This window comes from Sylvia atricapilla, chromosome 8, assembly GCF_009819655.1.
Source record: "Sylvia atricapilla isolate bSylAtr1 chromosome 8, bSylAtr1.pri, whole genome shotgun sequence".
Classification (NCBI taxonomy): domain Eukaryota; kingdom Metazoa; phylum Chordata; class Aves; order Passeriformes; family Sylviidae; genus Sylvia; species Sylvia atricapilla.
Window position 1 is genome coordinate 31,048,149 of NC_089147.1, and position 27,074 is coordinate 31,075,222.

At 52.6% G+C, this 27,074-nt stretch overlaps 1 protein-coding gene across 1 annotated transcript; it reads left to right on the plus strand.

Annotated features, from left to right (window-relative positions):
- The first annotated feature begins 303 nt into the window (after positions 1 to 303).
- Positions 304 to 21,171, plus strand: PALD1 (phosphatase domain containing paladin 1). Its single transcript, XM_066324272.1, has 20 exons — positions 304 to 422; positions 7,512 to 7,709; positions 7,840 to 7,942; positions 8,122 to 8,301; positions 8,378 to 8,542; positions 8,639 to 8,799; positions 8,932 to 9,007; positions 9,683 to 9,834; positions 9,912 to 10,008; positions 10,126 to 10,230; positions 12,605 to 12,700; positions 12,885 to 13,019; positions 13,955 to 14,071; positions 14,155 to 14,334; positions 14,808 to 15,005; positions 15,275 to 15,415; positions 16,018 to 16,089; positions 16,230 to 16,370; positions 18,784 to 18,939; positions 20,795 to 21,171. The coding sequence occupies exons 2-20, from the start codon at positions 7,522 to 7,524 to the stop codon at positions 20,942 to 20,944; spliced, it is 2,613 nt and encodes an 870-aa protein (XP_066180369.1). The 5' UTR covers positions 304 to 422; positions 7,512 to 7,521; the 3' UTR covers positions 20,945 to 21,171.
- Positions 21,172 to 27,074: the final 5,903 nt, after the last annotated feature.

Consider the following 27,074-nt stretch of genomic DNA (forward strand, 5'->3'; position numbering starts at 1 on the left):
TGACAGTCCCCTCTGTGCCAACCTCTCAGTGGTTTGTCACCGGGAGATGACGGAAGGATCAGCGTGGTGGGGCTCGCTGCCTGCTGGGGCTCCCCGAAATGATGGGGGCTGCGTGTCAGTGGTCCCCCAAGGGGACAAGGGCCGTGTTTGGGGGATGCTGTGCGCTGGGTGTCCCCGAGCTACCGTGGCCCGGGGGTGGCCCGGCCGTGCCGGGGGCGGTGCCGGGGGCGTGTCCCGGGGCGGGGGGCGGTCCCGGACGCCCCTCGGCCCCTTCCCGGTGCCCGCCCCGGTCCCTCCCCCGCCGAGGCGCCGGCGGTCGGCGCGGCCGCGGGGCTGCGCTCCCGCCACCGCTCCCGCCGCCCCCATGGGGCGCCCGACGGCGCGGCCGGCCCGGCGCGGGAGCTGAGCCCGGAGCCCCCCAGGTACCGTATCCCCGCCGAGGCCGGGCATCCCCCCTCTCCGAGCCGGGCATTCTCACCCCGACCCCGGCACTGGGCGTTCTTCCCCTTCCAGCCCCCCGGGCATCCCGCCCCGCTCCGCGCCCCATCCCCGATCCCGGGCATCCTCCCGCCGCCCCGGGGCCGAGCATTAGCGGAGCCCGGGACCGCGCATCCGCCCGCCCGGCACCGGCAGCCCCTCTCATCCTCTCCCCGGGGCGGGTGGGGGTTCGATTCCCGCCCCGGTGCGGGGGAAAGGGGATGAAGGGGGCAGGAGCAGCTCTCGAGGGTGCCCCCCCCACCTCCCAGTCCCCTACCCTCGGAGGGGTTTGTGCTGGGCACCCGGGGGGCTTCTTGGGCGGGGGTGTGTTCCCCCGAGCCAAAGCAGGCGGGACAATGGGGGGAAGGTTGATTTTGCCCCTGGAGCACAGACCCCACAGCGTGGCCATGAGGTGCCCCAGCCGTGGCCAGGAGGGTTTATCCGGGGCCAACGCTAGGCTTCAAACCTCTGGAAAATAGATGGATCACTAGTTTTGAGGCCCAGCATGCGCCCCGCGGATGGCATCCTCCCACCTCTCCTGCCTTCGCAGCTGCATTTCCTATTTAAAAGGGTTTTTTCTCTCCCTCTTTTGGCCTGGAAGGCAGCCCCACCGGGCTGGGAGCCCAGCACGGCTGTCGGCCGGTGCCGCCTGTGCCTGCTGCGGCTCGAGTCCCCCAGAGTGAGTTTCGGGATTTGCATCTCTTGGCCGTGCCTGCCTCGCATCCCCAAAAGCTGCCTGGGGAGCAGGCTCTGGAAGCGGGGAGGTGCGGGATGAAGATGGAGGAGGAAGAGGAGCAGATGTAGCGGAGGTCTGGCCGTAGCCTCCCATGTAGGGAGCACGAGAGGAGCGGGAATTCTGGGCTAGGCTTCCCGCGGGCACGTGGAGGGGATGGCGCAGCGCCCGGTGGGCTCCCAGCCCCCCTGTGAGACCGAGCCTCTGCCGGAGAGGATGTCCTAGGAGCACGGCTGCCTGCTCCCGCGGAGCTCCTGCCCATCTCCCCGAGGCTGAAAACTTCCAGAAACCTCATCCAGGCTGCGTTTCCGATGGCTGCCGGACTTTTCCGGACCTGCTTCCCTGCCCTTTCCCCGGCGCATCCTCTTAGTGCTGGGGGAGCGGACACCCGCCCGTCTTCCCGCAGCGCTCCTGGCCGTGGCACCTCTCACAGCCCGAGCTGTGCCTCGGTTGTTTCTCTCCCTTGGATGGGAGAGAACAGCGGTTTTTGGGGTGGCTGGCCTGGCAGCAGGCAGGCATTGCCTGAGGAGGAGGCAGACAGGCAGCGGTGGTGGGACATTTCCTTCCTGGAAGGCAGGAAGTGATTATGTCTTCGCACGGAGCCTAAAAATAACGGGCAGGTCTTTGTTGCAACCAAAAAAAAAAAAAAAAAAAAAAAAAAATCCCCTGTGATTTGCTTGATTTTTGCTTTATTTATTAAGAGAGCGGGGTGAAGGAGAGGAGATCTGTGAGCTCCGAGTACCTACTGCGTCCCAAACCAGGGTGCCGGCGCGCATAAGGTGCCGCTTGTGTTGGGAAAGGTGCGGTCTGCAGCGCTTCCCCAGGCGTGGAAAAGCGGCCCCGTGTAAAAGGAGCCGTCCCGTCGCTCGGGCAGCCTTCCCCCCGTTGGGAGGGGAGCCGTGGTTTTAGCTATGAATAGCACAAAATCATAGCCCTCGCCTTCCCAAAACGCCCCGGCCGGCTCCGCGTGGCGCTGGCCATCCCGGGCTTGGGGCTTGTGCTGGGGGGGCCGGGCGGAGTGCCCCGGCCTCGGGGACACCCCTGTCCCCCCGACAGCCGGACGGGGTCACGCTGCAGAAGCGCCGGCGGGGAGAGGCTTGGCAGCTCCGCTTTGGGTGTGGGGCTTCCTGGCAAGCTGGGGATTGTTTGGCGCTGGACCAAAGCTTTGCCCACAGGTCGCTGGTCTCTTTGGAGATGCCCCCCAGCCTTTATCTTCATGGTTTACGGCTTTTTGTTTTGTTTTTCCTTTGTGCTGCTGAAAGGAAACCCTTCAGGCGAGTGTGCTGACAGACCTTGAAACCACTGGCAGCGAGCTGACGGCTAAACTGGCAACACTGGTGCTTCTGAGTCAGGGCTTTGTTCCTCTTTCCATTGCGGCTCACTGATAAAACCCCTCACCTCCACAGCAAGCAGCCCAAGCATCTCCTGCCTGCCCAAAAAGCAGCACTCCAGGGACCGGTGGGATGTGTGAGGGAACCTGCCAGCGGGCCTTAAAAGTTGGGGTGTGTGAAGCACACAGTTACAGGTGGGCTCTTTGCAAAACCCTGGCGTCACCGAGTGGTTTGGAAGGGAACTTAAAAGTCATCTCATTCCACCCTCTGCCCTGGGCAGGGACACCTTCCACCCAGAGCAGGTTGCTCCGAGCCCCCTCCAACACTTGCAGGAACGTAATTCCTCCCAGGCTGTGCTTAGCAAGGCAGTCTGATAATGCTGATTAATAATGCTGATGCAAACCAGGTTTGTGAAGGAGGGCTGCAGCCTGGATGCCATTCCCAATGGATACCAGCATCCTCCTCTTGGTGGGGAGCAGATTGGCATCCCCATTTTGGGGGGTGACCTTTTTTTTCCTCCATTCCTAGTATCAAACAGCTTTCCCTGGCTTCAGGGTGAGTAGCTCTGAATCAAATAACTAAAAGCAAGTTGGTCACATGGAGTCTGGGGATGTGGCTCTCAGTTTTCTGCCAAAAGACAGGAGCATGTTGGGGGGGGATGTGTGAAATGCCTGATCCTTGTTATTCTGGATGCTCCCTCTTGGATTTGGAGGAAGGCATCCCACCGATGCTTTCTTGTGGTGCTGGTGGGGGGATCGGCAGCACCAATCCTGGCCTGGCTGGGAAACACCTCTGGACTTTCTAGGAAATGCTGCTTATTTAGTTGTATTTTTGGCTGTCGCCACTGGCTCTCTGAGGAGCTTGCAAGGATGGAGGGCAGTCGCTTTTGCTCCTTTAAAGAGATTAATAAATCAGCCAGGGCTTGTAAAAGCAGAGCTGTCTGCTGCAAAGTTGCCCTTCCAGGGCTTTTCCCTTCCCTAAAACGTTGATTTGAGGTGTTTTAGTTCTTTGCCCTCGCAGCTCGGTGGGTGGACAACACGTTCCAAACCATCTGCAGGTTAATGTGTTATTTCTCACCTTTATTTTTTGCTTTTATTATGTGTTTTTAAGAAGCTGGGCCGCTTCCTTCCGGCAACACCTGGAACAACAGGAGCCCACTTTCCCATGCAGCCTTTGCTCTGGGATATCTCCTGGCACAGACAGGCAGGCTGTCCCAGAGAAGCTGTTTGTGTGTTATTTAATTTTTCACTGGTTTTTTTGAAAAAGAGGGTTAAAGAGCACGCCGGGGCGGGGGCTCAGCTCCAGCGCTTCCTCCAGGCTCCGGTGATGCGCCTCCAGCTGCACTGGAGCTTCCTGCTGGCCTGTGGTGTTTCCTGCCTCCCTGCTTGGCTCAGCAGTGCTCCAGGGGTGCCCCTGGATCCCTGGAGGATGCATCCATGCCGACTCCATGCTGAAAAGCCCCTGGGGCTGCCCCACACTGAGGAAGGACGGATGCTTCAGGAGGATGCCGCCATTGCTGCTGCTTCTTCCCAAAGGGCTTTGCTTTTCCTTTAGAGGAGCTTTAAAAGCTATAAAATGTCTCGAGGATGCACGGAAAGAGATTTATTTGATTTATTTCCTGCTGACAATGAGGCGGCCAGGCAAGTGCACGCTTCCTCCTCGGCGCGGTGGCTGGGGCAGATGCATCCTGCAGCTGCAGCCCGACCGCCTCCCACTATATTTAGTCCATTGTTTGCTCCAGCTTTGAGTCCTCGCCAGGTCCCCGGGTGTGGGAATAGCCCCTGGGCCGGGTGGAGGGTGAGTGGAGTGGCCCGGAGAGGTGGGAAGGTGGAGGGCTGAGTGCTGTCACAGCATCCTGACTTCTGTGGGAGAGGCTGCGGTGTCCACACGGGATCTATTGGGATGCTCGAGTGGAATTCTTGGGATGCTCCCGGTGCTACTGGTGGCTCCTCTGGCATTGCCTGTCCAGGCCTGGCAGAGCTGGATGTTTTGAAACAGGGGCTTAAGAGGAAGGGAAGCACTTCTGCCTTGCCCACCCGGAGGCTCTGCTTCCTCATTAAGCAGCAAGAATAATTAATTGGCAGCGCTTTGAATTTAGGCGAAACACCTGGAGAGGAACACTGCTGGTTTGTTTGGTGGGATGCCCTTGTGCAGGGTGTTGGTTCTTTTGGCAGCTGGGGAGAAAATGGGCTCTTTGTTCAGGAACCTTGGCCATGATTGATCTTGGACTTGGCTTTGGGATCTGCCAGCTGGGGGAATATTTCTGGGGTTTGTCCCCAAAAAAGAAGGACAAGGTGCAGACAGGAGGCCAAGATGCTGTGCTGTGCAAGGGGATGTTGACTGCACCTTCTCTCTCCTAGAAAGGAAACACCCAAATACTGAGTGGTGAAAAGGAAGGAATGCTCAAAACCAATCCACCCCAGCTGATGGCTAATACCATTATAAAATATGTGTTTGCTTCCCAGTCTGCTAACTGGGAATAACCTGGAATCATAGAATCCCAGAATGGTTTGGGGTGGGAAGGACCTTAGAGATCATCTCATTCCAACCCCCTGCCATGAGCAGGGGCACCTTCCACTAGACCAGGTTGCTCCAAACTCTGTCCAGCCTTGAACACTTTGAGGGCCAAGGCATCGACAACTTCTTTGGGTGTCCTGTTCCAGTGCAGGAGCTTCTCACGGTGTTTGCTAACTGTGTCCAGCTGTGGGGAAAAGAAGGATATTTGGGCTAATCCAGAGCCCTTTCGTGGGCTGGTCCCAGCCAGGCTGGGCCCTGGGCTCCTGCTTTCCTCACCTGGCCTGTGATAATGGCTTCATTGCGTCTCTTCCCATGGCAGCCACCAGCAATATTTGGTAGTTTTCAGCCAAAATAATTTTATCTGTTTTCTGGGGTAAGGTTTTGCTTCTCTAGTGATCCCAGTTTGTGTCCCAGCTTCCAAACTGGGCACTTGGTGGGGTGTAAATCCTCCTGCTCCCATCAGATGCAGCAATACCAGTAAATAGCTGCTCCAGTATGGATAACACCAGCACTTCCCTCTTCTTGTGGCTTTTTAGAGCAGTTCCAGTGGCTTCCCTGAGCACCCACTTTGGGTAATTTTGGTACTTTTCTTGCTTGGTTTTGCCTGCCCAGCCTAAGCAGGGAGTGAGGGAAGAAGCTGAGATGTGATTTCCTCTTTACATTCATTTTGTGGTTTGAAAGACAATTAACAAATCTGCCCGGCGCCTTTTATGGCTGTTATTTCTTGGCATGGTTTGTTGGGAAAGGAAAATATCCCTGGGAGTTTTAGGGTGAAGGTGGGTGTCAGTGCGGAGGGGAGAAAGACAAAGGAAATACTGGAGCTGCCTGGGGGCTGGAATCTCCGTCTTCCAACGTGGGGATGGGCTGGAGCAAACCCAGAGATGTCGATCCAGCCCGCTGTTGAAAAGATGCACCCATTCTGAATAAGATTAGGGGGAAAAAAGCATCCTGGCTGGATGCCCCGTTCCTTCTTGCTGCCTGAGCTCTCCAAAGCTATGAGCACTTGCTCTGAAACACTCAAAAACCTCCCTATATATTATATATTTTTTTTCCTTCATTTTTGCCCTCTCAGTGTTTACGTGAAAGAAACACTCAAGAGGACTTGGAGAAATGGCACTGACCTAAAACAGCTGGTTTTGTTTCCCCCTCACCCCCCCTCTGCTCTCCTGTGTGAAAGAAACCAGGCTGCCTAATGGTGCAGAAAATTCACAGTAGAGCAACAAGTTTTCAGTGGAGCAGGGAAGGAAGATGGGGAGGAGGGGAAAATGTGTGCCTGGGCAAAGTCTAGGCTAGAAATAGCACATTTTCCGCAGGCTTTTCCCCCCACTTAAAGCATTTGCAGCTGCTGGGGGCATCACATTCTCTGAGGTTGCAGTAAGGGGTTGATCCTGTGCTGCCTGTAAGGCAGGAGGAGCAGCTGCAGAAGGATTTGTGGGGCTGGGTTAAAGCCATTCCCGCTATTCCCAGTCCTGAGCGTCGCCTCGGAGCAGGTACTGTCCCCCTTTGGGTGCTGCCAGGGTTATTCTCACGCAGCACAAAGGAGGTTTCACTGAGGACCATCTCGTTAGGAGTGGGCAGAGTTTTTGTCCTTCCCAGGCTGCCCCTTTGCCATCTCTGGCTTTGCTGGGAGGCCGGGATCCGGCCCTGGCTGGTGCAGACAGTCGGCTCATTGTCCCGGACTGCTCGAGTGTGGCGGGATGCTCCTGGCCGCCGCCAGCCCTGCCCCTTTGGATTCCATCCTCATTCAGGGATGAGCGCCCTGGGGACGAAGTGGGGGCTGCTTTGGGGGCCCCCACCTGCCCTGGCTGCTCCCCTGGCACGGGGATAACCGGCTGCTGTAAAGGCAGCTGCCAGACTGGCACACACAGACCTGCTCCAGACGTGCAGAATTACCAAATATCCAGGAACGTGTGCTCTTATGTTCAAGAGTTTTCCGTGCGGGGAGGGACTCAGGAGTGGTTTGTGGGTGCTGGGAAAGCAGGGACGAGGCTCAGGCACAGTGCCATGTGATGACTCAGCAGATTTTAGGGAACGGATCCATTTCCCATTTCGCCCTTTATTCCCGCCTCTCCCCCCCCCCCGCCCCCCTCCTCAGCCCTACTTTCACCTCCCTGATGGAGCAAGCTGCATAGCAGGCAGGAAGAAAGCCTTTTGTGGGAGCAGGAGGGAAAGGGCTGGCTTAGAGTTCCTTCCCTGGCTGGCTTTCAGCAGGGGGTTACCCTGTGCCTGCCTGGGATTTTCCCATCCTAAATCAGGAGAGGCTGAAAAATTAATTCCTCTTCCTTTTTTTTTTCCCCCTCCCTCCTTTTTTTTTTCTTTTTATTTTCCTTTTGTTTGTTTGGGGGGGGGGTTTGCTTGTTTCTGTTTTTTTGTTTGGTTTTTTTTTGGTTTGGTTTGGTTTTTTGGGGGTTTTTTTTGGTTTTTTTCCCCCTTTCCTGCCCACCCCAGCACAGGTGCCCACGGATGATGGGTACGACGGCCAGCGCGGCACAGCAGGCGGTCTCAGCATCCCCCCTGGAGAGCCGGGCACCAGGAGACGGCGGCATGGAGGACCAGCACTCCCTCAGCATCCACTCCTTCCAGACCCTGGGGCTCCACAACAGCAAGGCCAAGTCCATCATCACCAACAAAGTGGCGCCCGTGGTCATCACGTAAGTCCTCGGCAACCTCCGAAATTCTGGGTTTCTCCACACTCTTCTCTAAATATTTGGGGTGGGCTTCAGTCTTGGCCTATGCCGTTTTCTTTTTTTCCTTTACCCATTTGCATGTGGCTCTTTGCAGGTACAACTGCAGGGAGGAGTTCCAGATCCACGATGACCTGCTGAAGGCCAACTACATGGTGGGACGCATTTCTGAGGCCACGCTGGAGCACTACCTGGTGCAGGTGAGCATCTCTGCCACCGAATTCATCACCCAGCTCATTTTAGCCTGGGCTTTGGGGACCTTAGGAGTTTTTTGCGGGGGCTCGTTTTGAAGATCATGTAGAAAAAGCCGCTTTTACGCTCAGCTATGTTGAAGTGCCACCTTGCTCAAATCCACCTTCTCTCTTCTGATGTTTTGCAGGGGAAATACTTCATGGTCAGGGATGTATATGGAAAATTAGATGTTTTGAACACTACTGGCAGCTGCGGCGCTCCCAACTTCCGGCAGGCCAAAGGAGGATACGCCGTGTTTGGGATGGGGCAGCCCAGCCTCAATGGCTTCAAGCTCGTGCTGCAGAAGCTGCAGAGAGAAGGCCACAAGGTTGGTGGGAGGGTGGGAATTGGGGTGGAAAAAAGCCAGGAGAGCTCTGAGACAGCTTCTCCCTGGCTATTTGCAGGAATGTGTCTTCTTCTGTGTCCGTGAGGAGCCCGTGGTCTTCCTGCGGCTGGAGGGGGACTTTGTGTCCTACACCCCCCGGGGCAAGGAGAACCTCCACGAGAACCTGCAGCGCCTGCAGCGGGGCGTGCGGGCGGAGAGCCTGGAGCTGGCCATCCGCAAGGAGGTGAGCTGGGCCAGGAAGGGGCGCACATCCTGCTGGTTCAGAGGGGGGTGGAGGGGCTGTGATGGACAGGGCTCTCCCCCTGTCTCCCTGCCATAGATCCGTGACTTCGCGCAGCTGAGCGAGAGTGTCTACCACGTGTACAACGATATCGAGCGGCTGCGGGACGAGCCCCACGCCGTGCGGGTGCAGTGTGACGAGGACATCCAGGTCACCGACGAGATCTATCGCAGACCTGTCTTCCTCCAGCCCTCCTACAGGTCCTTCCCTCCTCCTCCTCCTCACACGGGGTCGGGGCTCTTGGCATCCCTTGAGCCATGTGTCCTCTGTGGTGGTGGGGATGAAGCCCCTCCGTGGTGGCATCCTAAGGAGGGCTGTCCCCATCCCGGCAGGTACCACCGGCTGCCCCTGCCCGCCGAGGGAGCCCCTCTGGAGGAGCAGTTTGACGCTTTCATCCGCTGCCTCAGGGTGAGCCTAGGGAAAGCACCTGATCCATGGGGCCTCTTTGGGGTGGGATTTGCTCCTGTGCTGTGTGGGAGACTGTGACTGCCTGAGAGCATCTTATGGTTTTCTTTAACTCTGCCTGTTAGAGGATGCTTGTGCCTGCAGATCCCATTCCCTTGCTGTAGGATCCTGCTGGAGAAGTCCATGTTGTCCAGCAGTTCATCCCTACCCCTGGCTAGAAATAACCATCCCTGGCCACTTCCAGGCAGCTCTTCCCTAAGTGACTTTGGCAGGAATGATCTGCCTTTGGTGCAAAGGTTCTCCATGTCAGAGCTGTTGATTTTTTTTTTTTTTAAACATCCTGGAAGATGAAATCTCAGTGGGTTGGGGATGAGTGGTGGGAACATCTCCAGTGGGGCAGACAGGCTGGTGGATGGAGAAGGCACTGGGCAGGGGAATGCAGTGGGTGGGCCAACCATTGTCCTGTCCTGCTCCATCCACCCCATCCCCTGAGCAAAAGGGAGCTGCCACCCACCCCTCCATGCCTGGGCATGGCCGTCACCTCCATCCCAGCCACTGATGGGGCAGACCTGGCTCTCCTGGAAACTGCTGGAGTCTCCATCCATCCATCCATCCATCCATCCATCCATCCATCCATCCATCCATCCATCCATCCATCCCTGTGTCCCTCTCTCCTAGGAGAGCCCCAGCCTCCTGCTGCGGGACCCTGGCAGACCCCCGCCCGCACTGCTCTTTGGCTGCCAGACTGGCGTGGGCAGGACCAACCTGGGCATGGCCATGGGCACCCTGGTCCTCCACCACCACCACCGAGGAGCTGCCCAGAAGCCTGAGTAAGCCCCCAGAGCGGGATTGGGGGGATGCCTGTTCCCCTTGGGGCTGGTTTGATTTCCTCCTTCTCCCACTGCAGCTTCCCTCACTTGCCTAAGACATCTCCCAGGGACAGGCTCCGGGTCATCCAGACCTTCATGGAGATGGTCCCCAAAGGCCAGCAGATAGTTGAGGAGGTAAGGGGATGCTGGTGAACCCTCCAGCAGGGCGGCTGGGAGGGATGGACAGAATTTCCCTCCAGATCCCAGCAGATCCGAGGCTCATGGAGCAATTTCCCGCTTGCTCCTCCCCAGGTGGATGGTGCCATCGCCTCCTGCTCGGAGATGCATGACATGAAGGAAGCCATCTACGAGTACAAGAAGAAGCTGGAAGGGATTGGGGAGGACTATCAGATCCAGGTAATTGGAGGATTGCTCGGATGCAAGCCATCAGCGCCGGGAAATTTATTGAGCTGTTTTTGTGCCGGGATGAGAAGAATGTAAATTCTGGAAATCCAAAGCTTCCTGTGAGCTGGAGATTTCCCAGAGATATGAAACCTGGAAGGTTGTGGAGTGTCTCTTTCTTTCTTTTTTTTTTTCTCCCCCACTTGTTTTAAAAGCCATAAAATGGAGCAGGCTGGGATTGGGGGAAAACAGACTGGTTTGGTAGAGGACCTCGGGGGCAAATAATATCCTGTGCCCTGATTTCATCAGCTCTAAAATTGGAAAATCGATATCAGCCTGGATGGTAAAAGTCCTTGGGAGCTGGAAGGGATCATTGCAAATATAGTCACCCAAGGTCAGGCGTTTCTAGTGGTAGATTTATGTTATTTCCTGTTGTTTTGAAGAGCCATCGGGGTGGCTTTCTATGCTGGAAAGCTGTGGTCTTCCCTGCCCAACCAGGGGCCTCCTCACCAGACAAAGGAAGGAAGTTGGATGCTCAGGTGGAAGTGCTGCCCTGATCCCAGTTTCTTTGGAGATTAATTTTCCCATTTAAATATTGAATGTGGAGTGGAAATGCTGGAGCTGGCTGTAAATGGCAACTTCAAACCAGGTGCCCTGTGGCAAAAAAACCCCATGGAAATGATTAAGCAATGGGAAAATAAGGCATTTACTGTCACTTTTTTGGTGTTTAGTGGCAAATCTCAAATTTTTTACTTCCCTGTTCCCTTTTAGAATGAATTTGGTGCTGTTCATGTGCTGGCAGGTTCTCTTGTATAGCAGGGGAAGGTTGGGCATGGGACAGGGGGATTTTCCCATTCCCTTGAGGCCTTTGTCTGACTTTTCTCTGCTGGGGAAACCTGCTCCATGTCATCCTGGACTCCTGGAAAACAAATGGCTTGGGGACTGCCATAAATAAGCCTCAAGGAGTGTTTATTTGAAGTCTTTGTGGAGCAAGAGCAGGTTTAAACAGTGGCGAGGGGCCAGGAAAATGTGCTGGGGGCACATGGAGGGGAGGGAGGGTAATGCTCAGTCATTGAAAAACCAGCCTGGACTTCTTTGTGTTGGAGGGGTGCTGGGTGAGCTGGTTGGTTTTGGGGTAGGAGGGGCTTTTTTGGGCACGGAGGAATGATGTCTGTGGGTTTCTGCCTGGGTTTGGGGGACAGAAATGGAGATTTAAGCCCTCAGGTGATGGGGGTGCAGGTGAACCGTGGTGTGGGATGCTGAGCAGACAGACTCCCACCATACCTGGCTTTCCACGGCTGCAACACGAGTGGGTCATTCCCCTTTCCACTCATAGCCTGTTTTTTTAAGGGAAGTGTTAGGAGGTTTGCCTTGGGTGAGAGCACAGGGATGGATTTTACTGCAGGAATCCAAGTGCTCGGGAAGCAGCACCGCTCTGCTGTCGGTGCTGCCGGCAAACCTGGCACAGCTCCATCCCCACAGGCTTTGTTTTGAGTTTCCAGAGCAAATCCCACTGCCTTTCCTCTTGATAAATGACTGCAGGCCGGATTTCTCTTGTGGAGAACAAGTAAATATTCATGAGTCAGCCATGTAATGACAGGGATGAGCAAACCCTGCTCACTGAGCTGACCCCAGACACAGCCCCATCTTACAGGGTTTTCCATCCTACCCTGGGAAGTGGGTTCCAGCAGGCCCTCTGGGGATGTTTGTGGGGGCCATGCTGGGTGTTCCTTACCTGGTGCCAGGTTAAGTTGTTGGATGGGATGCTCAGAGGTACAAACTCCCCACTCCAAGGTTTCTGAAATACAGAAAATCCCGAGGGTTTGAGTTTCCTCCCTGAGAGGGGATAGCTGTGGTGGAGAATATGCCTGGATTGTGGGGGTGATGATAAAGAGGAGGAGGAGGAGGAGGAGAGCTTGCTGGAAACATAGGCGTCAGGATGCTTCTGGACATGGAAAGGGGAGACCCTTGGACATGAAGGATATTGCAGGGTGTGTCACTGGCATGGGGCCCTCTCTCCCCAGGGATGCCACTGTCTGAGCATTTCATCCAAAGGCCGTGGAGGTGGCTGGAATGTGGGAAGGACCTTACATTTTCCAGACCCATTCCCTTGGGTTTGAATCTCCCAGCTGGACAGTGTGTCCATGTGACAGCATGGACTGGTTGGAACTGCTCCCAGTGTGTCATTGTGCTAAGGAGAAACTTCTGTTTTTTAGCTGAAATGTGAATTTATGCCTTTGAGCATCATTTAATATGGGAAACTGGGAATGTTTCATTAAAAAAATAAAACAGTTCTTACAAAGTGTCTGTAGGGCTTTTTCCTGGTCCACTGGGGGCTGCAGGACTGCTCAGCACTGAGCATCACAGATTCCCTGTCCTTGGCTTCCAGGGGAGCAGCACCAAAGAGTATTTCCTCCAGAGGACTCTGCAGAGCCTCGAACGCTATTTCTACCTGATCGCTTTCAACTACTACCTTCACGAGCAGGTAAAGACCGGCAGAACAGCCCCGAAAAGACCTTCCTTGCCCTCTTTGTTTGGTCTCCGTGGCGCGGCGGGAGGGCGGGCGCTTTTCCCTCGGAGTTCCCTGGGCAGGTTTTCTCGGCGGGGCGGCGGGCAGGGGGCTCAGAGCCCCGGCTGATGGTGCGTCCCCCCCGGCCCCCCGCCGGCAGTACCCCCTGGGCTTTGCCCTCAGCTTCAGCAGGTGGATGTGCCGGCACCCGGAGCTGTACCGGCTGCAGGCGGACATGAACTGCTCGGAGCTGACTGTCACCGCCGAGCTCATCACCAAGGGCACGCGGGTGCTGGTGAGTGAGCAGCACAGGGGTGGGGATGGCACCTTCCCGGGGTGCCTGCCCTCACAGAGCTCTGGAGGGGTGGGAGGAGCCCTGTTGTAGGGCAGGTGTCATAAAATCTTGGGTCCAGGTGGTGCTGGCACTGGCACCTGTAGCATCGTGCTGCTGCGTGTCCCTGAGTGCTGATGGTACAGGCGAGGAGATGGGAGTCCCGTTTGGAAATCCCAGTGCTGTTTATTGCCTGCATTGTGGGTACAGCCTCCAATGCAGACCAATGGGGCCAAGGATCCAGGGTTGTATATGAGATAAAAGCAGTGTTTCTGAAGGTCAAGGTCCAATAGGGATAGGGAAACATGGTGCAGAGGGGTGGCCAGGAACTGGGGGGACTAACGGGGTTACAGGGGTGTGGTACTGCGGCCAAAAACCCCGTGGGGTCCAAGGGAAGGGAGAACATTCTAGCAGGTGTGTGCATGTATGGTAACAGGGTGACATAAACTTAACAAACCAATGAAATAAAGAAACCTAAGAAATACTAACATGTGGCTTGCAAAGGCCCATAGGAGGAAAGTTGTTCTCATCCTACTCTAAAAGGGTATCTCCCATAGGCACCCTCAGCAAGGGTGGAACTAGATGGTTTTATAGTCCCTTCCAACCCAACCCACGTGAGGATAAACGTGGCCAGAGATCCTTGTGCAGTGGATGTGTCTGGAGTATCCTGTGACATGAGCCAAGGCAGCAGCTCTGTGGTTTCTGGGTGGGCCGAAGGAGGCCAGGGCCATTTGTGCCTTGTGCTGTCAGGAGAGCATGTACCCCCCATGTGAGGCTTTGAGCCCTGGACACTGCTGTTGGAAAGGTCTGGGGGCTTGTCCTGAGCGGAGTCCAGGGGTTGTGCTGCAAACCTGAGGGCGGGAAGGGGCGTCCCTTGCCTGGACATGGTTCTGTTCCAGGTGGCGGATGAGCGCTTCTGCCCGGATGTGCTGAGCACTGCCAAGGAGATGAGCGTGGCCAACTTCCGAAGGGTGCCCAAAATGCCCGTCTATGGCACGGCACAGCCCAGCTCCAAGGTGGGGGACACGATCCCACGTCGGGCAGGGACTCCACGTTGGGCTCCCGGCCCTCCCATCACCCTTGCCCACCCTTCCCTTAGACCCTGGGCAGTGTCCTGAGGTACCTGACAGATGCCAAGAGGAAGCACTCACGCATTGTCTGGATCAATCTCCGGGAGGAAGCGGTCCTGGAAGGGAATGAGCAGATCTACACGCTCCGAGAGCCTGGACTCCTGGAGGAGCTGATCCCTGTGCCTGCTGCCTCGCCCCAGCAGCTGGAGGTGAGCTCGGGGAGATGCTGGATGCAGTGGAGGTTCCCAGGAACCCTCATGGGTGATTTCCACAGGCTTTGGTAGTTCCTCACCCCCTGGAGCTGCTGGTTTTGTTTTCCTTTGGGAACAAGGGAGCAGAGCAGAGATCTACCCTGGAAGAATTTCTAGCATGCCTTGAGAGCAAGGGTAAAAGGCATCTGGGGAAAGGGGAGCGGATGTTCCCAGCTGGATTTCCAGGGGAGACAGGCAGTGCAGGAACTTGGCTGCCAGCAGCAGCGTGGCTGCATGGAGCAGCTGCCCCTCATGGTGGGAAATGATGCTCCTGGGGCTCCCATCAAGCACAGAAGGACGTGGGCAGAACTGGTGGCCAGGAGCTGGTGTGGGGTTTGGGGCGTTCACCGGCATCTAAAAACATTGATTAAAATCCTGCAAAAATTAGGAGGGATGGGTGTTACAGTGGGGGGGTTCTTCATCCTCTGCAGAAACTGGAGGCTGCCCTGAAGGGGGACCTGCTGAAATGCCAGAAGTGGCTGGAGGTGTACCTGGAGGCAGAGAAGCAGATGAAGATGTTCAAGAGCTGCCTGACCACTCAGGAGATATTCAGCCAGCAGAAGAATTCCTGCCAGGGACTCACCTACCGCCGCATCCCCATCCCCGACTTCTGTGCTCCCAAGGAGCAGGTACCCCAGGGAGGGGATGGTGCTGCTGCCTCCATCCCAAGGCAGCCCTGATGCTGTTCAGGAATGTCACTCGGGTGCCCAGTGCTGGTGGGGTGCTTGCCAGGGCAGGGAGGGATCCCTAGGAGATGCTGCATGCAGAGGCTCTTTGCCTTCAGAACGGATCTGGCAGCAGGGAAACAGTGATTTCAACCTGGAGGCTGTAGGACAAAGGGGACCCTGAGGTGAGGAAGTCCTGCATCCCTAAAAACCCACTGGCTTCATCCTGGCAGGACTTTGACCGGCTGCTGGAGGCCATGAAGAGCGCCCTGGCTGAGGACTCGCGATCAGCCTTCGTGTTCAACTGCTCCAGTGGCCGGGGCAGGACCACCACGGCCATGGTCATCGCTGTCCTCACCCTCTGGCACTTCAATGTGAGTACTGGGGGCTGGAACAGCCCCTGGTGGGGTTCCTGGGTAAGCTCTGGAGGGCCCATGGCAGCCGTGTCACAGCCAGAGGGCTGAAAGGAGTGTGGGCAGGGCCAGGGTGGACTGTGGATGTGGACATCTGTATGTTGTCATTACTTGTGCCTGACTCCCAGTGAGTTCCAGAAGTCTGGGTGAATCCCTGGTGAGCTTTTACCCTCTGCCTGAGAGCTCTCACCCCCAGGATGAAGGGTTAAGGGCAGGGAAGATCATGGAATCACAGAATAGTTTGGGGCTGGAAAGAATCTTAAAGCTCATCTTGTTCCACCCCTTTGCTGTGGGCAGGGACAACTTCCACTATCCCAGGTGGCCTCAAGCCCCATCCAGCCTGGCCTTGGACACTTCCAGGGACCCAGGGGTAGCCACAGCTTCTCTGGGCAGCCTGAGCCAGTGCCTGGAACAGTCCTCTGTCTGTCCAAACATGTGGCTCCCTCCTCGGGCAGGGGTAAAATTTTCATGTTCTGTGCCTGGCAGGGGCCAAGGTGAGGGATGCTGGGGGTCCTGGTGGGCTGGGCAGCCCATAATGACCCAGTCCCCTCTGGCCACCCCAGGGCATCCCTGAGATGAGTGAGGAGGAAATCGTCAGTGTGCCTGATGCCAAGTACACCAAGGGGGAGTTCGAGGTGAGTCCTGGGGCTGGCTCCTTTTTAGGGCTCTCCCTCTGCTACCTTAAGCCACAGCCAAACCACGGAGGGGCTGGATCCTCTCCTGGGCAGTGGCACAAGGCAGGGGGGCTCCTGGTGAAGCCCTGCCCGTGCCCCAGGTGGTGATGAAGGTGGTGCAGCTGCTGCCTGACGGTCACCGGCTGAAGAAGGAGGTGGACATGGCCCTGGACACGGTCAGCGAGACCATGACCCCCATGCACTACCACCTCCGGGAGATCATCATCTGCACCTTCCGCCAGGTGAGCCCCTCTTCCCGTTGGCACCGGGCAATTCCAGAGGCACCAGCCCTGCCAAAGCCGGGTCGATTCTCGGCCTGGGGCTCTCTGGTGTGTTACCAGAGACGTGCCAGGGCTCTCGGGGTCACGGTCACCGCCTCGCATCCTGTGCTGTGCCACATCCCACCCAGAGTCCTGCCTGCATCCCGCATCCCTCCCATCCAGCGTTCCTCTCCTCCAGCATCCCTTCCATGCCGTGAGGCGCGGCCAGCAGAGGGCAGGACTGGTCTGTCCCGCTCTGCTTCCCGCCCTTAAGGCTCCTCTGGCTCCTCCCGAGTCTGGTGAAGGAGGTTCAGCCTTGGGAAGGGAAGCCGCCGCTGGGAACGGACTCGTCCACGGCCAGCTGAGCCTGTGGTCCACAGCCCTCTTGTGCTTGGGAGCCTCTGTGGAGCTGATGAAGAAGCAAAAAGGATCATCTTCATCAGACTGGGGATATTTTAAACCCGTGCAACTGTATCACAGGGCCTTGGAAGGGCAGAGCCCAGGGCCTTTTGCTGTCCCTGGGATGGTTTGTGCCACCTCCCAGCAGTGAGGCAATGCCTCACTTCAGCTCTTGCTCCAGCTGCCATCGATCTGTGTTTTCCATTAACAGCTGCCAACGATTGGTGGAGGGAAGAAAAAACAAAATGTTTGATCACCCAGGGACATCTGCAGCTTCCTGGGGGGTTTGCCTCCTGGTTCCTGAGATCCTCTGCATTTTTGGGGGGAGCTGGGAGAGAAAGCCTCTGGAGACCTAACTATTTGCAGATGTAGCGATTATGAATTATTAACTAATTTATGGTCACATTTATTTTTATTAGTTTATTTTTATTCAGGATAAGTACTTTAATTTAATTTTGGCTGTCCCTCCTTTACTATGGGGATGTGGCCATGTGGTGAGTTTCACCTACTTGGCTGTCAGGGCTAGCACAGAGCTGATCCTGGGCGCTATCCCATTTCCAGGCTGGTGGGAAGGTGAGATAAGGAGGGATTCATCCACTCCCTCTGCTCAAGGAAGAGCCTCTTGTCACTGGAGCTTGTATTTCCCTCTTGGCTGCTCCATCCATCCCATTTGTTTTGGCTTGGCCCTGAGCAAATGTTTTAATTTAAATTTATTTTTGGGTTTTTTTTTTTCCTCAGCGATGGGCAGCTTGGAGAAGAGAATGGTGGGGATTGTTGGGGTTTTGGGAGCCTGCTGGGAGATGCTTTTCAGGGTTAGGGCAAACTGAAGGGAAAAGTGTTTTGGGGGCTTGGTAGGATTTGTTCTGACCCCTTCCCATCCATAACTGGGAGGAAAAAATAGGAAAATGTAGGAAAATATAAATAATGGGATAAAAGATAAATGATATGATAGTTAGATGGTAAATAATAAGATAATAGAAGAAAAATAAATAGGATAATAGAATAAAATGAGAAGTAATAGGATAATAGAAGAAAATTGGATAATAGAAGAAAACTAAATAGGATGATAGAATAAAATGATAAGTGACAGAAGAAAAATAAATAACATAATAGAATAAGACAATAATAGGATAAAAATAAATAGGATAATATAACAACATGGTAAATGATAGGATAATAGAATGAAAAATAAACAGAGTAATACAGTACCAGGATAAACAACAGGATAACAGGATTTGCTACAAATCTACGAATACTGGCACACACAGGTGGAGGAGACACCTTTTCCCAAGGGCAGAGCTGGAGTGAGGAATTGCTGCTTTTTGGGATGGCCTGTGGGATCAGGGCTCAGATTTTTCAGTACTTATGAATTCCTAGGAAGGGCAGTGTGCAGGGCTTAAAATAACAGCAACAATAATAATAAAAAAAATGACCGTATAATTACATACAATATCTAACAAAGCAATAAGTATAAGTTATGAATGCATGAACATTATAGTATATATAAAACATATAAAAGAGATATTTATAATTTATATATATAAAATAGTACTGGAAAATGTGATGGCCACCAAGCTTAGAGCTTCTCTTCCTCTGGAAACAGAGGCTGAATCCAGGTGGGGAGGGAGATGTAACATCTTCAAGGGAGATGTTTTCTTCCCCTGGAGAAGTGCTTTACACTCCAGGAAGTCATGGTCTGGGGTACAGTTTGCACTTGGCTGTCTATTCCTGCTCCTGCCCCCTACATTTAACCGTCCCTCACCTATTTTTGAGCTCTGGGAATGTTGTTACCCTCTGGAAACCACAAGGAAATGAGAGCCTGGAGCTCCAAGCCCCAGCTGGAGTGGGCTGGACGGATTTGCTTTTTTTTGTCCCCAGAGTGTTCCTCCCTCTTCCCATAGCTTCTCCCAGGGCTGTGGGTGAGGGTGGGATGCAGGAGCTCCCTGAGGTGCTCTCCCAGCACAGGTGCCTCAGCCAGGCTGCCTGTTCCTTCCAGGGAAAGTCGGGCAAGGATGAGAGGGAGAGGCGGACGCTGCAGCTGAGGAGCCTGCAGTACCTGGAGCGCTACATCTTCCTCATCCTCTTCAACGCCTACCTGCACCTGGAGAAGAAGGACTCCTGGCAGAGGCCCTTCAGCCTCTGGATGCGTGAGGTGAGATTTTCCCCAGCTGCTGCCTTGCTCAGCCTAGTGTTTATATGGGAATACAGGAATTTACTGGGAAGCAGGGTCCCATCCTTAACTTACATGTGATTTCTGGGCTTGTTGGGCTGTCCTCTTTGCTCCCTAGCTCAGTGGCTCTCATGGAAAACCACTGGAGATGGATGGCATCCCACCACACGGGTGGGGAGCTCTCCCACCCCAAACCTGCTCTTTTCCCCTGGTTTGAGTTTCCCAGGAGTTTTGTTGTGATTGCAGCGCCTGGGGCTGGGGGATCACCAGCCAAATCTGCGTGGCCAGGACAGGTGACACTGGGGATGGGAGGTCTGGGAGGATGGGGTGGTGGCATTGGATATCCAAGGGAATTGGGAACCAGCTTGAAAAACTGAATGGGGGGCAAGTGAGAGGCCCTAAATGATCCTTATGGAATGGGGGAAGGCTGGGTAAGAGACACTAAGTGACCCATATTTCCTGATCAGGGGGGCTGTAGGTACTGGGTTTATTTGGGATACATTGATTTGAATGGGAATGTTAGGTGGAAGCTGTAAATTTCCCTGGAAAAGGGACTTTGGAGGCGGTACAAGTGGTGTGGGAGGAACAGGGGTGTGTGTGCTGGTGCCTGGGGGGTTCTTCTGTGTGAAAGGAGAGTCAAGGAGGGGAAGGGGAAGCTGGGGACATGGCAATTTTAATAATGCTACTATTACTATTTTTTTAAAATTATTTTAATTATTTATCCAAATTTTATTATCTCATGACTCCACTATTTTCAATCTTAATTTTTGTTATTTTGTTGTATCACTTCTACTGATGCACTCTCGCAGTTTCACTTGGGTTTTATTTATTTTGTCATTCCCATCTTTGACTTCTATTACGGTGCAGAGAGTTTTTCTCCCCCTCCCACTCCCAGTTTTGCTGGTGTGGGAAAAAAACCTTCATCCCTTCAATCCCTCGCCTCCGCCGGCGTTTTTAATTCCTATTGGCATCTTTGATGCGCCGGCCGGGCGGGAGATGAAAGGGCGGAGCTGGAGCCGGAGCGGGGCGGCCCCGCCCTGGCATCCCGCTTATGCCGGTGTTTGCATTGCCCGGCGGCCGCCACTGGGGCTGCACCGGCTTTCCCGGAGATTTGGGATGTTTGCTGTGGGCTGGATGCGGGAGGCTTGCGGTCGAACGCGGCGGTTTTTAATGCGGCGCTTTTGGGGGCTGCATCCTTTAGTGCTGCGCTTTTCAGGGCTGCATCCTTTAGAGCCGCACATTTTGGGGGCTGCACCTTTAATGCTGCACCTTTTGGGGGCCGCACCTTTTAAAGCAGCTCCTTTTGGGGGCGCGTTTCCAGCGCATGGATTTATCTCTGCCCCCGTTTGCCGGAGCATCTTTTAATGCAGCACCTTTCTTTTGGTGCTGCATCTTCTGAGGGCGGCCCCAAAAGGTGCGGCTGCCTCTTTTCATGCCACACCTCCCATACGTGGGGTTTACTTTCCCCCCTCCCCACTCCCCAGCCTGCTGGAGGGGAGGGAAAAACACCCAACCCGTGGATACAAGGAGCCTTTGACCCCCGGAGCGCCCCTGCCCGCGACATAATCCCCGCGTTTTTAGCAAAAAACAAGGCGCCATTGTAGCTTTTTGGCAGGAGGGTGCCAAAGCCAACAAACCCTGTGATGGCTGACCCCAACAGCAAAGGAAGAGGCTTAAAAAATGGATAAACTGGGGCTGGAAAGAGGCTGGGGGGAGCTGAAGGCGGTGGTACCGGGGTGGAGCAGGGGGGAATGCTGGCGATCTTCACCCCGGAGGTGGCAAAAGCATCCCCGGGGTGGGAGAGGAATTCAGCCTCCCTTTCCCCCTCCTTTTCCAGGTGGCGGCTGTGGCTGGGGTCTACGAGGTGCTGAACGAGCTGGGATTCCCGGAGCTGGAGAGCCTGGAGGGCAAAGCCCTGTGCACGCTGCGGGGCCGCTGGCAGGCGCAGGCGACTGCGTCCCGTCCCTTCCGCGGGGACTTTGTGTAGGGCAGTAGGGCAGGCTGGGGACCTCTGCTGCTTTCTCTGGGCTGGGGAAGAGCAAAAAAAAAAAAAAAAAAAAAAAAAAAAAAAAAGGAAAAAAGACAACAAAAAAGACTGTTTTCCCCAAATCCGAGGGTGTGGGAAGGGAGGGGTGAGCCTCGAAGCTGCCTTAGCACGGGAGGATTTCTGGGGTTCTTTTGGACACAATAAAATGATTGTAAATTAAAAATCGAGACCTTCCTCACTTTCTCTCTGAGGCAGTGCAGCATTTATATATAATAATACTAATACTATATATATATATACTAATCCTATATATATAATACTAATATAATATATAATACTAATATATTATAATTTCATACATTTAATTATATTTATATTAAATTTAATATATAATACTAATCCTATATATGTAATACTAATGCTATATATATACTAAATTTATACATACAGAGGTGTATTTAGGTGCATAAACACACAAATGTACATGTCTATATATACACACACACACACACACATATATATATGGTTATATTTTTATGGCTCCAAACACTTGCAGCCAGAATTAGGACTCACAGAAATCACAGTCACTTCAAACCTGGGTATTTTTAAGGCTTGGGCATATTTGTTGGTTCTTCCCAACTCTTTCTAGTCGTGGATGCAGTTGGAATGGCAGCTGTGGTACCCAGTTTTGGGGTCCCACTTCCCCCTACCCCTGACCTAGTTGGTGCTGAGGGGGCTGAGCTGCTCAGCAAAGGCATAAAAGCAAAATTAATGCCAAGGTTTTTGGGGTTTTTTTTGTTTGTTTTTAAGGAAAGAATGAAAGATGAAGTTAATCCAAAGGAGATGATATAAATGAGGGGTCCCAGTGCCCCCCTGGCCTCACAGTGGGGTAAGAGGAGCTTGGGGGAGGGGGCAGGGAAAGTGTCTTGGAAGGAGGAGAGAACAGGATGGGAAGCACAGAAGCAGGAGCACACGCTCCATCTGTCCCAGCAGCCTCTTTCATCCACTGCCAGTGGCGGGAGGTGGCAGAAATTCAAAGGTGGAGGCTGGAAAGAAAAACCTTTTAAAACAGCAAAGCGCTGCTTTTTCTCCAGCCTTGGCTGCGACAGACCCAGGTCCCAAGGGGTCCCTCATTTTCTCTTTTTTTGGCTTAGCCACACATTTGGGGTGGGCTTTTTAAACTGGTTTTTTTGTTTGTTTGTTTGTTTGTTTTCCCTTTCTTCAGGCAGAAATACCTGCCTGAGTATTTTGCCCCTCACTGAGCATTGCAGTGTTTGGATAACTTGCTGCTGATGCAGTCAGTTAATTCAGTAATTTCAAGAGGCTGTTGGTGCTATTTTTCCTTTTTTCCCCTCTTATTTTAGTTTTTGAAGGAGCACATCCTCTCTATCCTTACATCCCCATTTATTCTGCCTTACTGAAGCAATTACCTGCAGGCTCTTTTGCTGCAAATCCAGCCCCTTCTCCTGCCCCAGCAGCAACCCTTGGAAGACTTGCCTATTAGCCCTGTCTTAATTAGGCAGAGTTTTTAATTGCTTAGGAAATCCCAGCCTCTTTTAATCTTGGTAATGAAGGCTGGAGCTTTGCATCACCTGGTCTGAGGGGCTCAAAAGCTCCTTTCTGCTTTCCCACCATCCTAACAAATGATTTCCAAAGCAGGGCTGCAGCAATTGCCTGGGAAAAAAAATATCCTGGGAGATGAGAATGTGTTTGAATGTGAAAAATCAACCATGCTGTGTTTATTCCTTCTTTTCCCCAGGCTGGGGAGGCAGAAACTCAGATCCCTCTCTTAGATGAGAAGTTAAAACCTGGCTTTGAATGGCCTGGATTTTCTGCTCCCAGGGAAAAGGATTGGCAATTCTGAAAGAATTCAGCCAGAGACAAAGCAAACAAGGGGTTCATATATTATATATCTAAATTACACAGTAATCATTGAGTGGATATTATGTATTTTAAATGCTATATATTATGTCTATAGCATACATTTTATTATATATACTGTGTATACATTATACATAGATTTTATATATATGATGATAGAAAATACACATTCTAGAATTATTTTATAAAATGTAAATTCTAGAAATATTAAATACATTAAATATTGTAAATTCTATATAATGGCAACCTTGGCTAGTGGAAGGTGTCCCATAGCAGGAGGGTAAAAAGCAGCTATTAATTAGATGGGGTTAATGAGCTGACCTCCAGCGTCACTGGGGTATATTCCCTGGAGGAGCAGCAGCTCTTCCCAGGGAAGCACCAGCAAAAGGGTCTGTGGACTAAAATATCTAAAAAAACCACAAAAAAACAAAACCAAAAAACCAACAACTCAAAGTGTGTTTTTACATTAAAAAACCAAGAGCTTGTTGATCAATTTTATTGATGTTCATGAAAACTGGTTTTCTGCAGGTTTCTGACCCTCAGTTAACTCCTAATTCCCCACTTGCCTCACCTTGTTCAGGGCTTGGAGTACAGATGAGGGGATCTGAGGTTATTTTGGGGTAGGGAATTAAATATTAAATCCCAGCCAGCAGTCCTAAGGGATTGATTTCAGGGCAGGAAACACAGATCTGTGGCTGGTTGTCTGCTCTGTTGGTGTTGATCCTAGATCTGCATCCTATTTCCATGAGGACACAGGGCATCCCTACAGCTCTGGGTGCCATCACCCATTCTTGGGGCTTTGTTTTGTCTACAAACCCTTTCCCCCAAACCTGCAGGCTCACAGGAAAATGGGAAAGAGCCAGGTTCTGTATTGCAGCCCAGAGGAAGCCCAAACACTCCTCCAAATGGCCCCACTGCACCCTTGGTTATACACATAGGTGAGGTGGGTGATGGAAAATCTTAATAGCTTTAAAAAAACCCCAGACAAATCCCCAATCCACCCCTTATCCCACCTATGGAAAAAGTTATGGCATCGATGCTGCTGGAGCTTAGAAAAGGTGAAAGGTGGAGCTGGAGAACATTGAAAGGGGACCCTCAGCTGCCTTAATAAATGGTATAAGTGGCTCTTTTTGACCCGTGCCACAGAAAAGGACAGAGACCTTATTTAAATGTTGGATTTTATTGCCGTGGGAGCCTTGCCCACGTGCTCCAGGCTGCACCACACGGTTTTCCTAGAAAACCCAGGATGCTGCATCCCATCGGCTCCTCCCTCCCTGCAGCCTTAAGGGGGACAAATGTCCCCAGGTGGCACCTGCCCTAAGCCCCTCTTTGGGAGCTCAAACCCAAACCAGAGCCACCTGTACCCTGCCCCAGTTCCCACTTCTGTTCCCCCCCGGCTGCTCAGGAAGCCTTGAGTAGGGAGCAAAGGAGGGATACTCCTTCCTCTGCACCAAAACACTCTGGATCATCATCAAAGAGGATTTTTTGGCCAGTTTGGGAGCCTGGCTCCATTGTCATGAAAGCAGTGAGAGGTTTAATGACTTTTCCCCCCTTTTTTTTCTAGTTACAGTGTGGGGGTAAGGTGGCACTGGGGCTGTTTGCAGCTGTGCTACTGCCTAATGAGATTATATTTGACATGGATAATTAATTAATGGATTATTAATGCTTTTACTTGCCTTCCCCATCTCTGAGGGTTTGGGCTATGCTGATGTGTCCTTTCCACATTTTTTTCTCTGCAGCAGATGTGCTGCACTTGTGTTCTTGTCTCATAGCAAAGGTCATGTTTAAGGGTGTAATTAAAACATTTTATAAATTGAGGCATGATTAACCTGTAATCACTGACTGAATGGTATTTGCTATTCATACAGAGACAAAACCTGTCTTTTAAATCCCTATTAAAATGTGTTTTAATAAAAAATACTTCCTAAAAAAATAGAAGAAAACCTTTTTGGAACAGAATAAAACCCCTGGGACTCAAACAGGAAGTTTGTCACAGGGGGAGTTCAAGGTCAAAATCTGCCTTGGAAGTGGAGGTATCCCCATATTTTTCCCCCTATGAGGACAGAAGTTCTTTTTCACTGCTCAGCCTCTGCCTTTGGATGGAGCTTGTTTCAGTAGAGCTTTGCACCACGTGTACCCTTGGATTAGCTGCCTCCTTCCAGAGAAAGCAAAGCTTTCTGCCAGAAACCTTTTTTTTTTTTTTTTTTTTTTCTGGGAAGACAATAGTCTAGATAAGAAATAAACATAGAAATACACTGTCTGGGCGGTGACAAGGGGGCAAGAAACTTTATCCCAACCCCACCATCTCTCTGTGAAGCTCTCCCCGAAAAAATCAGTCTGGGAGATCCTCTTTCCTTCAAGGTCATAATTAAAAAAAAAAAAAAAATTCCAAAAAGTGTGAAAATACAGCTGGTCTTGGCCAGATTCTCCCTTCCTGCATCCTTGCATCAGACAAGGGGCCCTGGCAAAGGGACCCCTCCTTGGGCTTCACAGAGGTAAAAGGAACAGGGCTGCTCTGACCTCAGCCAGGGATTTTATTCCTCCTCCTCTTACAGGCGAGTAGAAATCCTTGGAAGCTGAACTTCACGTGTCTTTAAGTTTTCTATCCATCCAAAAGGGAAAATGTGCCGAGGAGCCAATATTCCACTGGCACATGGGGCTGCAAGGGGAAACCTGCCACAGCCCCAGCCAAATCATTGCAGCTATCAGAGGCTTCAGGGCTGTGTTTTTCCCCCCAAAAAACCCTTTTCCCCCTGTTTTTTCTGCCCAGCTGTGGCAGCTCTGCCAACTGTACCCAAGTCCCACAGCCATCAGTTTTTCAAGGCCCAGCCCAGGAGCATTTCCCTTTAATTTTGGTGAAAATTAAGGCTGTTTGGGGCTGGGGGTGATATAATTTCTATTTACAGCAGCAGGGAAGAGGCATGTGCTGGCTTGGGGCCATCACAAATAGCTCTGGACAGGAGAGCTCTTAAAATAATATTAATAATAATAATAATAATAATTTCCATGTTTTCCTTACTGGGATGTCCCCCTCCGGCAGAACCCCCCGACGAAACCTCTGCAAAGGGAGCACATCTGGGTTTCATTTTTCAGCTGAAGAATAGTAATTAAGATGCTTTTGCAGAGCCAGGGCTTGAAAAAGTAAAAATAAAAGCCATATAGGCACAATACCAGACCTCCAAGCACCAGAAGCTCCCCTTTTCCCTCATTTTTACCCTCCCAGCTCCACTGGACCCCCAGGCATGGCCAAGTCCCCTTTTGTTTTGGGGAGCAGAGGCAGGAAAAATTCATGGGCTGAAAGGGGATGGTGCAGAGAAGTGGGATTTTTGGCTAAACCCAGAAGAGCAATGGAAATGCTAACCTGTTTAGAGGGTAGCAGCAAGGGGAGGTTTTCCAAAGCTTCAAAACCTGTGGACATTGTGCAAAGAATCAGGCTTGGCCTTTTTATTGCAGCAAAATATGTATAAACCACGGACCCCAGGCTTGGAATGACTTTCTCCCTTTATTTCTCACTTTCCTTCCATGAATATTGCAGGGGAAGGGGGGAAAAAAGCAGCTGCTTTCCAGCCCTCCACCATCTCAGGGTGCTTCTGGCCCCAAGCAAATGAAAAATTAATTTTTCCCCAGCTCGAGCTAAAAGAGGAGACGAGGTTCAATGAGATTCACTTGAAAGCACTTACTGGCTGGTGGGGGTCATGCTGGAAAAATATCCGTGGGCTGAGGGGATGAGCAAGGCCCTGGGGGCTGGGGAATGCTCAGGAGTTCGATTTAAGAGGTAAAACAAAAAAGGATTTGGGCTTTTCATGGCAGTAAGCTTAATTTTAGCAGGAAGATGATAAAAAATTAATAGGGTGGTCAATGTGTGGAGAGGGAAAGGCTTGTCTGGAGGGGGTGCTGGGCAAGGTTAACCCAGTTTGTATTGTGCATCCGCAGGGAAAAGAGAAAGGGAAGGGCTGGGAATGCCAAGGTAGCAGGGATGGATGTCTCCCAGCAGCCAGGCCTATGGCTGGACTGTGCCACCAGAGCTGAAGTGATGTTGGTGGATTTTGGTATCAAAGCTCTGGAGAGGCTTTAAAACCCCCCTGGATCCCGTGGAGAGAGTCCACATTTTCCTCTTGGATGCCACGGCCATCAGGGAGCTCTGTGGGTTTGGGAAGGAGGGTTGCCTGGCTTTCCACACATGGCAGCAGGAGCCTCTCACCCTGGTGACTGCCTCAATCCTAACGAGGTGCTGTGGTGCTGGAGTTCA